Here is an 11,861-nt window from a genome sequence, read left to right as displayed (position 1 = left end):
TTTTGGATTTCAAAACAATGGATATATTGCAGTTAGATATAATAGAGAAGAAGGAAATGGGGGAGGGTGTCTTTGATTAAGGAAGGTATTCTGTATAAAATTATTGGAAGAAAAGAGATTTGGGAGTATGTTGCAACTGAAATATGGGTGGAAGAGAAAGTAATGTTTTTAAATTTTTACCATTATGTGATTGGCAAGTTAAAAATAAGTCGTTTGGTAGTGATCACTACATTATAATCAGCAAAATAAGGATGGGCCAGGTGCATAGTACTGAAATGATAGGAGAAAAGTGGATGTTTGAGAAAGCAAATTGGGAGGAATTTTATAACTTATGTGATGGAAACATTTTAAATGTTCAAAATGATCAGAGCATTGAAAGTATGAACCAAGAGATTAGTCAGAGTATTTTAACTGCTGCTGAGGAGTCTATTCCAAAAACATCAGGGAAAAATAGGAGAAAGTTAGTTCCATGGTGGAATGAAGAGTGTAGAAAAGCAGTTGGAGAAAGAAATAAAGCATTTAAATTGGTCAAAAGGTCTCATAATTTTTGACATTTAATTGAATATAAAAAGTCACAAGCAAAAGTCAGGAAAACAATAAGAAGCCCAAAAAAAAATTTGGAGAGGTTTCTGTGACATAATTGGCAGTAGTACAAAACTAGGGGATGTTTGGGGGATGATCAAAAAAATAGAAGGGAATGGAGTTATCCTATACTAAATAAAAATGACAGTAGCTGTAACTGACAAGAAAAAGGCTGATATGTTAGTGAGAACATTTGTGGAGATACATAGTGGGAAAAATTGATCAGTTAATGAAATAGAGGGAAGGGAGAGAACTAAAAAAAATGATGGAATCTTAAGAAGAAAGAATAATAATGATCTAATGAATTATCTTTTCTCTATTGGAGAGCTGAAAAGAGCTTTGGATAGAACTAGGATTAGTGCTCCAGGTAAAGATGAAGTGTGTTATATTATGTTAAGACATGTAAGTGAGGAAGTTTTAAATAAATTATAAATTTTATACAATAAGATTTGGAAGGAGGGGAGACTGCCTTGTAAGTGGAAAGAAGCTATTGTTATTCCGTTGAAGAAACTTGGGAAAGATCATAGTAACCCTGGAAATTGCAGACCAATAGCTTTAACATCTAATCTGTTTAAACTGATGGAAAGGAAGGTGAATGAGAGATTGATACAATATTTGGAGTCAAAACATTTAATTGCTCCTTATCAGAGTGGCTTTCGTAGAGGGAGAGGAACGATAGATCCTATTTTATGTTTAGAGGATGATATTAGACAAGCTCAGATTAATAAGGAAACTGTTGTTGTGTTTTTTGATGTGGAAAAAGCATATGATATGTTATGGAGGGAAGGGTTAATGATTAAATTACATCAGATAGGTATAGGAGGCAATATGTTTAATTGGATATGGGATTTTTTACGAGATAGAAATATTCAAGTTAAAATAGGATATCATGTTTCGAAATGATGTAAAATAGAAAATGGAACCCCTCAAGGAAGTGTGGTAAGTCCAACATTATTTTCAGTTATGATTAACGACATTTTAAAAGAATTATCTGTCAGTTTTGGTAAGTCACTTTTTGCTGATGATGAAGCATTATGGAAAAGGGGAAGAAATGAGGAAAATCTTATTGTTAAACTCCAGGAAGGTATAGATAAAATGGCTAAGTGGGGGGTAAAGTGGGGCTTTAAATTTTCAATTGAAAATAAGGGTTGATAAAAAGTTGCATTTATATGGGAAAGAGTTAGAAAGGGTTGATTGGTTTCGGTTTTTGGGTGTAGTTTTTGGTAAGAAACTAACTTGGGGAAATCACATAGAACATATTATGGAGAAAAGTAAAAAGGTTCTAAACATTATGAGGTGTTTAGCAGGATTGTCATTGGGTGCAAGTTTTGATTCCCTAAAAAATATATGTGTGTCACTAATTACATCAAGAATAGATTATGGGAGCGTGGTGTATGGTTCAGCAGCCAAAACTAGGTTAAAAAAGTTAGATGTTATTCAAGCCAGAACAATGAGAATTTGTTTAGGGGCAGTTAAATCAACGCCAATATGTGCTTTACAAGTAGAGTCAGGAGAAATGCCATTATGCATTAGAAGACAGCAGCTAATGCTCAATTATTGGATAAGTTTAAAAGGACATGATGCAGATCACCCGGTTAAGAAAGTATTAGAAAAGTGTTGGGAAAGAGGAAAGAAACAAATTGATAGCTTTGGGTGGGTTGGGGATGATAGAGCGAAAATTTGTAATATATATTATAAGGAATTTAGTCCAACTGTATTGTGGCCTTTGAGACCTACGTGGACTTGGAAATATATTAATGTAGACAGAACACTAACAAATATTAAGAAAAGAAGCAAATTAGATATTTGCCAAGAATTTTTTAATCAAATGCAGAATAAATATAATGACTACTTGCAAATTTATACTGATGGGTCGAAAGACCCCAAAAGTGAAGCAACCAGTATAGCCGTAGTGATTCCTGAATTAAAGATTAGTATTTCAAAAAGAACATCTGATTATTTGAGTGTATTCGCGGTAGAATTATGTGCTATTTTAGTAGCTTTAGAATGAGTGGAGGAAACTAATAGGAATAAAATAATAGTTTGTAGTGACTCCTTATCTTCGTTGATGAGTATCGGAAAGGGACGTACAAAAAATCATCAACATATTTTATATGAGATTATGGCGGTTCATCATAGGATATGTGAACAAAATAAAAATGTTATATTATTCTGGACTCCTGTTCATGTAGGTATTATGGGGAATGAAAGAGCAGACAGGCTGGCTAAGGAGGCGATTAAAAAAGATGATATTAACATGCAAATAAAGTTATCTAAATCTGAAGGCAAAAGTATAATTTGGAAAGAAAGCAAGAAGATATGGGAAGCTAGGTGGGTAAATGAAATAAAAGACATTTATATAGGATACAAAATACAGTGGATGTAGTAAGGATCAGAGGAATAAACAGGAGGGAGGAGAATAATTATAAATAGAATAAGAACCGGGCATAGTTTCCTAAATGGAACTCTTTTTAAGGTGGGGAAACACCTTACTGGTTTATGTAGATGGGGTGATGATGTAGAAACAGTGGAACATGTTTTGATTAAATGTAGAAAATATGCAAGCCAAAGAAGATTATTAAAAACGGAACGAGGTGTTAGTAGGGAATTGAAATTTATGAAGGTGATCGATCAGCTGAATAGTATTGAGGGAAAAAAGAATGTTTTTCGTTTTTTAAAAAACACTTAACCCTAAAAGAATTTGAGGTGTAGATGGTAGGAGTCAATAGAGGGCAGTAGTGCAACGTAAATGGATGCAAGCTGCCGTTAAAAAATAAAGAAGAAGAAGAAGAAGAAGAAGAAGAAGAAGAAGAAGAAGCATCACTGTTTCTCTCATATATTATGTCTATGGTTTCTCTTCTGTGAACCAGGGTTATCCTCTAAAGAAACACTTGCAGTCATCCTTGCACTGCACAAAAATGGCCTAACAGGGAAGAGTATCGCTGCTAGAAAGATTGCACCTCAGTCAACAATCTATGGCATCATCAAGAACTTCAAGGAGAGAGGTTTCATTGTTGCCAAAAAGGCTTCAGGGCGCCCAAGAAAGACCAGCAAGCGCCAGTCCGTCTCTTAAAAGTGTTTCAGCTGCGGGATCGGGCTACCAGCAGTGCAGAGCTTGCTCAGGAATGGCAGCAGGCAGGTGTGAGTGCATCTGCACACACTGTGAGGCGGAGACTCTTGGAGCAAGGCCTGGTCTAAAGGAGAGCAGCAAAGAAGCCACTTCTCTCCAGGAATAACATCAGGGACAGACTGATATTCTGCGAAAGGTATAGGGAGTGGACTGCTGAGGACTGGAGTAAAGTCATTTTCTCTGATGAATCCCCTTTCCGATTGTTTGGGACATCTGGAAAACAGCTTGTTCAGAAAAGACGAGGTGAGAGCTACCACCAGTCTTGTCTCATGCCAACTGTAAAGCATCCTGAAACCATTCATGTGTGGGGTTGCTTCTCAGCCAAGGGAGTCGGCTCTCTCACAGTCTGGCCTAAAAACACAGCCATGAATAAAGAATGGTTCCAGAATGTCCTCCGAGAGCAACTTCTCCCAACCGTCCAAGAGCAGTTTGGTGATGAACAATGCCTTTCCCAGCATGATGGAGCACCTTGCCATAAAGAAAGGTGATAACTGACTGGCTCAGGGAACAAAACATAGAGATTTTGGGTCCATGGCCTGGAAACCCCCCAGATCTTAATCCCATTGAAAACTTGTGGTCAATCATCAAGAGACGGGTGGACAAACAAAAACCCAGGAATTCTGACAAAATGCAAGCATTGATTGTGCAAGAATGGACTGCTATCAGTCAGGATTTGGTCCAGAAGTTGATTGAGAGCATGCCAAGGAGAATTGCAGAGATTCTGAAGAAGAGGACTGAACACTGCAAATATTGACTTGCTGCATTAACTCATTCTAACTGTCAATAAAAGCTTTTGTTACTCATAATATGATTGCAATTGTATTTCTGTATGTGATGAAAACATCTGACATACACACATGAAAACCAGAGGGCAGCAGATCATGTGAAAATATATTTGTGTCACTCTCAAAACTTTGAGCTGTATGCCAAAATCATCAGTATTAAAACAATAAAAGACCAGAAATATTACAGTTGGTGTGCAATGAATCCAAAATATATGACAGTTTAATTTTTATCATTACATTATGGAAAATAATGAACTTTATCACAATATGCTAATTTTTTGAGAAGGACCTGTAAGTGAAAAAGTCACTTTACAGAGTTCACTGAATGGAATGCATACAAGTTTACACTTGTATGTATGCAAAATTTCAACACTATTATTTTTTCCTCCAGTTCTGCACTACTTGCTGTTGGTCTGTTGCATAAAAATCCCAATTCACAATTGTGGTTGTAGTAACATAAAATGTAGACAACTATTGCAAGTGTAGAGACACCTACTACCTTCCTGGTGTTTAAACTGTTTGGGTGTGTTTCTTTATCAGTATTTTCATAATACTGATATCATTAGTATTCCACGCGGTGCCTCAGACAACATGTAAGAACTTGCCTATGTTATACTGAGAATATATGTATATATTAAGGATCTTTGTTTTCTCTTTCTTGTGATGTAGGGCTTGTCTTTAATGCTTTTAAACAGTAGGGGGCGATATTGTTAGTCATGTTTGAATGTGAGGTCTGTGGATTGACCACAGCCAAAGAAGCAGTCAGAGCAGCTAAAGGGAAGTTCTGCAGCGTGCTCGGCTCAGTGGAGCTGTGTTGTGTCAGTTCCTGCTTTTAACGATCTGAAAACAGCAAACAGATCTGTTCTTTTTAAATTAGCTGTACACATATCGGCACACAATGGCCACTGGTAAGTGCAGATATGTTCTTGGATATCTTTTTTGCCTGTTTTTTTTCTTAAAAGTAGGTCAAATTGCAATGCGGCTTTTTGAGCCGCGAGGCCGTACAGCGGCGCCGTCTATTACATGGAAAATAACCCATGTTTAAAAAGCAAATTCAGCCTTATGTGTGGCTTTGTCTTCCTTATATCAGATTTATCTTAATCAAAGATTATTCATTTATCTTAATGTCTTGGTATTAGTTGAAATTGTTTTTAAATAGTATGTGGCCCTATTGCGAGTATTCAACCTGAAACGAGTCGATTGTTGCTAGCGAACTTGAATGCGTCATTGTTTATACAGAAACTGTTGTTTTTTTTCCATTTTTAAAAAAATAAGCTGTTTTATTATTCTGTGATACTCTATCTTAAGGTAGAGGGGGACTATTAGGGATATACCATTTCACAAAGTCCACCAACTCAGGACACTCTTAAAAGGATTAATTTTGTTTCCAGTAAGTAGTCTGAGCCGGGGCTTGATTAGGGCGCCATTTTCTTGCGTGCTTGCCTGGGCCCGGCCTACTTCTTTGACCCATTTTAACTCCACTCTCATTTTTGATTAAATGCGTGAAGATGCGCTATTTAATAAAGGCTGTGGGTAAATTTAGCAATGTTTTTTTTTTCTAATTTCAGATTCGGGCTACGGTGGCGCACAGAGGTAATTATATACTCACTCCAAACATTGTTTCAGAGGAAGATGCACCAAATGTAAACAATGCAATTTTGTGCAGTATAAATAATCATAATATTTCCTTTGGATTTCTGTAGCAATAATTGTTTTCAGCCTGTTGGCATGTTTCTTTTTCACTAGTTGAAATATCTTAGAAAATTTCTCGTTTTTATGAGCTGAATTTGAATGTATTTTGTTTGCAGCTATGGGTCATATGGAGGTCAGCAGAGCGGACAGGTAAAATATTTTCCAAAGCAGACCATCAGTCCATTTTATATCAACTTTATTGGCTATATTTATTTTAACTCGTGCCTCTTAATTACAGGGTTATGGACAAGGAAATGGTGGGGCCAGTGGTACCTATGGAGGACAGAATTATCCAGGCTATGGTCAACAAGGAGCGCAGCAAGCTTCAGGTAATGTAGTTCATTGTTAAAGGTGTTGAGAGAATAGGAATCTCTTGGTATTTCTAACCCTTAATCTATCTTAAGTACCTTAAAAATTCAATTGAAATGTGACTTATTCTATTTGTTTTGACAGAAGGTTATAGTCAATCTCAGCCACAAAGCTATGGTAGCTATGGTCAAGACTCATCTGGGTAAGTTGATTGGACTGACTCTACAGATGCAACATTAATTTAAGTCTTGGGTGCCTGTTTTACTAGCCTCCTTTCTTTAAACAAAGGTATAGCGACAAATCGGCTTCTTTCGGCCAGCCAGCAGCTGCGTCTTACGGTGGACAGAGTCAGGGAGGTGGAAGCTATGGCCAGCAGAGCTCCTACGGCGGTCAGAGTGGTGGCTACACCGGAGCACAGGCGCAAGGAGCTAGTAGTGGCAGTGCCAGCTATGGCCAGCAGAGCACCTATGGTGGACAGAGCAGTGGTGGATATGATGGCAGCCAGGGCCAAGGAGGTGGAAGTGGCGGCGGCAGTGGCTATGGAAGATGGAGTGAAGGTATGGACATATTTTAGTTGTAGTCAGAGTTGTGTTTTTTTTTATTTTTTACCTCCTTTGGTTACACTATGTCACCCTTTTGTTCTGTCAGGTGAAGGTGGCGGTCAGGGCGGAAGGTTTGGCCGCGATGGTGGAGACCGCTCAGAAGGAGGTGGCGGCTTCAGGGGCAGAGGCCGCGGTGGCTTCGATCGTGGCGGTTACGACCGTAGTGGTGGCTTTGACCGTGGGGGCTATGACCGTGGCGGTTACGACCGTGGTGGCAGAGGTGGACCTCCTGGTATGGGGTAAGTTGCACAGTGCCACTACCCCCCAGGTATCTCTATGTATTTGTAAATTAGTAACAAGTTGTTGTTTAACACATTACCTTTCAACTACAAAACAATCCATGTAGATGGATTTGAACTATCGCATCAGCTTTGTGCTCCAGACCCCCCCATGTTCTGGTAATATTTATTTAAATTTTCCATGAGTCTATTTATGATCCATCGAATGAGCTATTTCGCAATGATTTGCTTTATGCTTCAGGTAATTCAGTAAAGTGCTTGTATTGAATGTATCCAGGTGAAATGATGGATGCCTGTTCATAATGGCAACCAGATCAGTGAAGGTCATATTTAATGAAAGAGTAGGTTCTGATATGAACCCAGACAGGAGCAAGAAGATGCTGCATTTTAAGTTACAGGAGGTTTTGACCAGTTGACAATACTGATATAAAGTATTGTAAAGGTTTTTTCTTCTTTTTTTTTTTTCTTTCTTTCGTAATTGCCGAAAATTTATATTTTACCTGGCAAGTTGAAAAATGTTATCTTAAGGGACTTGATGAGACAAATCAGTCTTATTCATGTCCACTTGTTTCTAATCCAAATTGAAGAAGTCAGATTTGTAGCCTCTTTCACCATCTACCAGTTTGATCCCAATAGTATGCTTACTGTCAGTCCATCATATGCTTTGCTTTTGATTTTTATTTGGCGACAAAGGGGTGGAGCAGTACATTATGCAGAGGAACACTAATGGGTTTTTTTAGCCCACAAGCTGCAAGTTTTTCTTCATACAGAACCTGGCAGTAGGACTTCTGACCAGCTTTTGTGAAAATGTCTTTCAGACCAAAAAGTCTGTCTTGTTTAAGCGGCACCATGTGTGATATCAACTGAGACTCAATGACACGGTTTCTTTGACAAAACAAAAACAAGTCCAATGGAGAGTTGAGCTTCTATCCTGAGAACTTCTTTCATGTTTCTTTCATCATTTAATGAAATGTCAAAGTTTCACATCAAGACTTAGGAAATCTATTGGCTCAGATTACCTGATCATTAATTTGTTTTAGTTTTTTTATTTAGTGTAGCATGAAGCTACCTGGTAGACTACAAAGAGGGATGTAGCCAATAGGCAAATATTCTCTTGTACATGAATCTGATATTCTAAACTTGTTAATACCTGATGATTTTACAGGATTACTTTGTTGTAATGCTGCATTAAGGAGACCAGGTAAAAGCTTTTGGTAGAACAGTCGTATTCTTTACATAGACCTGGAGACTCATCATCAGCTACTTCACATTCAGCCAGATTCATTAAAGTATTGTGTATTTGACAATGGTCAGCCTGTTTACTGTGTTAACATGGATCTACATTTTATACTACAGGTGTTGAGAGTGAATGAACTAAAACTGGGACCTCAGTTAAAGGATCTTTAAAAAATGAAATCGTTTGAAGATTGCTCATTGGTTACTGCACTCCTTCGCTCCAATCCGGCTTTTCATTTGGAAACAAATTCAGCTGGTTCTCCAGCTTTTGGTATCCAATCTGGTTTTGTCAATCAAAAGGAGCAAATTGTTTGTAAATGGCGACCCATTGACCTGTGATTGTCTACACTCGTCTGCCAGGATGTTCAGTCAGAACTTCCTGGTCATCTGTGTATTGATCTGTAATGCCAAAGACTAACTCATTCATCGTGTGAGACATTTCCACTGTAGTCGCACACCCTGGCAGGAGTGCAAACTGGTGTGGATGTAGGGGAGCTTTGAGCTCTCGGTTGGAACAAAGGAAAGGCCATCATATCTTCAATTTTTTCCTCTGCAGAGGTGGTGACCGTGGTGGCTACAAAAATTTCGGTGGTAAGTGACGAGCATCAGAACTGTGTCGGTGGGGGAGGAGAGAACTTGAGTTAGAAAAAAAAACAGAAAAGGGGGTTTAAGGAAAAAAAATCTCAATGAATGCCACCATTCTCATGTCCAGATTCCCAAGGAACTCCACCTAATGCTATTTCTCAATAATGACTTCAGATATGGTAAAGAACTTGGTTAAAGAACTTGGAGTTGTAAAATAATGGTAATACTGCATGAAGACGGGGATGATTGTAAATGAAAAGGTGTTCCAAGGACCAAGAAGGGTAAACCTAAACGGGAGACATTTTTGGTGGTTTTCATTTCTGGTATAAGCTCAAAGAAAACGAGCAATTCTGTTCTTGTTGCAAGGTAATGGTATTGGTGATGCAACGGTACGAAAACTCGCATCAGTACAGCTGTAAACATGGATTTTTGTTAAAGTTATCACTAAACTTTGGTAGGGCTGATGTTTGTGTGAAACTCCACACGTTGGGTTGAAGAACTTCTGTTCCTAAAGTGTTGTTCTTCTATACGCTTCTCTGTTGCATAGGCTCTCGAGATTATGGCTCAAGGGATGAATCAGGTGGGCTTTTCTCCTTTTAAATCTTGATTAATTTAATGAGTATTTGCCCAGTCTAGCTTCTCTCTGTGTTTGGGTATTCCTGACACTTTTCATTTTCTCCACAGGTGGGGATCAGGATAACTCTGACAACAACACCATTTTCGTACAGGGACTCGGAGAAGATGCGACTGTTCAAGAAGTTGGAGACTTCTTCAAGCAGATTGGCATCATCAAGGTACAGAGTTGGTGTAGCTGCCTCTCACTTTTATGAAAATTATTTGAAAGATTCTCCTAATTAAGCCAGTAACTGCAACTACATGATGCAAAACACTGATTACGGCCATGCTTTTTATGTCTTTTAGGTAAATAAGAAGACCGGTCAGCCGATGATCAATATCTACTCTGACAAGGCCACTGGCCGACCCAAGGGAGAAGCTACTGTGTCCTTTGACGACCCTCCATCAGCTAAAGCTGCTATTGATTGGTTTGATGGTAAGGACATTCCTCACTTTGAGCGTCTTGGCTTGTTTAGCTTCTTCTTACATGCTGTGCTTGGACTTGTAGGAAAGGAATTCAATGGCAAACCCATCAAAGTCTCATTTGCCACTCGCAGAGCTGAGTTCACCCAAAGAGGAGGGTTCAGAGGTGGACGAGGAGGTGGGTGCTCTTCAGCTTGAGTAGGAATAGCATCACTGGTGGTGGTTTAATGTTGACCAGCAGAGTTTATGTCTGGTTAGGATTCAGAGGTCGTGGCGGTGGAGGAGGACCCAACTTTGACATAAAGGGAGGCGACTGGCCGTGTCCTAACAGGTTAGTTCTTTTATTACAGAAATAACGGGTACGACTGGTGAATGTGATGATAATAAATAACATTTTCTACCAACAGCTCTTGTGGAAACATGAACTTTGCAAGGCGGCAGGAGTGTAACAAGTGTGGAGCACCAAAACCAGAAGATGCTGGATTTGGAGGAGGAGGTTTGTTTTGTTTTTTTTTTCCTCAAAATATAAAGACATTTTAACTGTTTTACTTAACATACATGACTATTTAGTGCAAAATGTTTTACTTTGTTCAAAACCATCCTGTGTTTGCCATGTACAGATCGTGGTGGCGGCAGAGGAGGATTTGGAGGTGACCGAGGTGGAGGCTTCAGGGGCCGCGGGGGTTTCCGTGGCGGAGACCGTGGGGGCTTTGGAGGTGGCGATAGAGGTTTCGGAGGCGGCTACAAAATGGGAGGAAGGTATGTTAAAGATTAAGTTCAACTGAAGATATCAGTCTCTTGAAAGCACCTTTATTTTTGAATGTAGTTTTGTTGTGTGGCCACTAGATGGCATAGCCTGGTTGAAGATGAGACAAAAGAAATTTAAAAGCCATTGCTGAATTTGGTCATCCTTTTTCACCTGATATACATCAACTGAGGAAATGCATTCACAAAGTATTTTTTGTATAAACAGTGTAATATCATACTGTGAATGGATTTCATGAAATTAAATTTCAATGTATTTTTTTGTTTACCCTCTATGACCTTGTTAAAGGACGCTCTAATTTATGTTTAGAAGAAACAAGGTGATGTAAAACCGTCTGTGGAAGGACGTACAACATCCTTGAGATTCAGAATGCAAGCTTGACATCACGTCTCCCTTTATTTAATTGCTGCTTGTCCAATGACACGAGTGAATGGCCTTTTAAGAATTCAGCTCATGGCACATCCTCTGTCCTTTCTCCTCAGGGGTGACCGACGAGACGACAGAAGAGACCGGCCATACTAGGAGTTGAGAGACACCATTCCAGCCCTCGTCCTTGCCATTGGAGGGTGGGGAGGGGTTCTAGTGTAGAGAAACACTTTGGGAGGGGTAATAACTCATCATTAGTCTTTTTAGCTTATTCATCCTAAGTATTACTGTTCATCTGTGATTGAGGGATGCATTGAGCTAATGTGAAGAGGTTTGGGGGCTGATTGGCACTGTTGGCATGTTGTCACATTTTTTTTATTTTTATTTTTATTTCTGTACATTTTTGTTCCCTTTGACTGTAGATGCAGATGGTTTGAGATAGACTCTTTTTTTTGTATGAATGGAATAAAATGTTTTACCTATGTTCTTTCAGACTCCTTTAAAAAAATCTTATTAAATCTGGTTGTTTTT

At 38.8% G+C, this 11,861-nt stretch overlaps 1 protein-coding gene and 1 long non-coding RNA gene across 3 annotated transcripts in view; one reads left to right on the top strand and one right to left on the bottom strand.

The window, feature by feature from the left end:
- Positions 1 to 11,861, bottom strand: part of LOC145554510 (uncharacterized) — a 35,832-nt gene that overhangs the window by 11,794 nt on the left and 12,177 nt on the right. The gene's annotated exons all lie outside the window — the stretch shown is intronic.
- On the top strand, positions 5,247 to 11,812 carry taf15 (TAF15 RNA polymerase II, TATA box binding protein (TBP)-associated factor). 2 transcript variants are annotated; one of them, XM_008425447.2, is made up of 16 exons: positions 5,247 to 5,405; positions 6,066 to 6,090; positions 6,306 to 6,339; positions 6,428 to 6,518; positions 6,643 to 6,700; positions 6,787 to 7,055; positions 7,147 to 7,339; positions 9,132 to 9,166; positions 9,708 to 9,740; positions 9,845 to 9,954; positions 10,082 to 10,211; positions 10,284 to 10,376; positions 10,457 to 10,529; positions 10,606 to 10,694; positions 10,819 to 10,957; positions 11,447 to 11,812. In XM_008425447.2, the coding sequence occupies exons 1-16, from the start codon at positions 5,396 to 5,398 to the stop codon at positions 11,484 to 11,486; spliced, it is 1,422 nt and encodes a 473-aa protein (XP_008423669.1). In that variant the 5' UTR covers positions 5,247 to 5,395; the 3' UTR covers positions 11,487 to 11,812. The 2 variants fall into 2 exon arrangements, with proteins under 2 accessions (XP_008423669.1, XP_017163714.1); XM_017308225.2 differs by lacking the exons at positions 5,247 to 5,405; positions 6,066 to 6,090; positions 6,306 to 6,339; positions 9,132 to 9,166 and having other exon boundaries at positions 6,429 to 6,518.

This window comes from Poecilia reticulata, chromosome 13, assembly GCF_904066995.2.
Source record: "Poecilia reticulata chromosome 13, P_reticulata-male-v2, whole genome shotgun sequence".
Classification (NCBI taxonomy): Eukaryota; Metazoa; Chordata; class Actinopteri; order Cyprinodontiformes; family Poeciliidae; genus Poecilia; species Poecilia reticulata.
The sequence above is the reverse complement of the archived record's forward strand: the minus strand, read 5'-3'. Positions and strand labels throughout refer to the sequence as shown.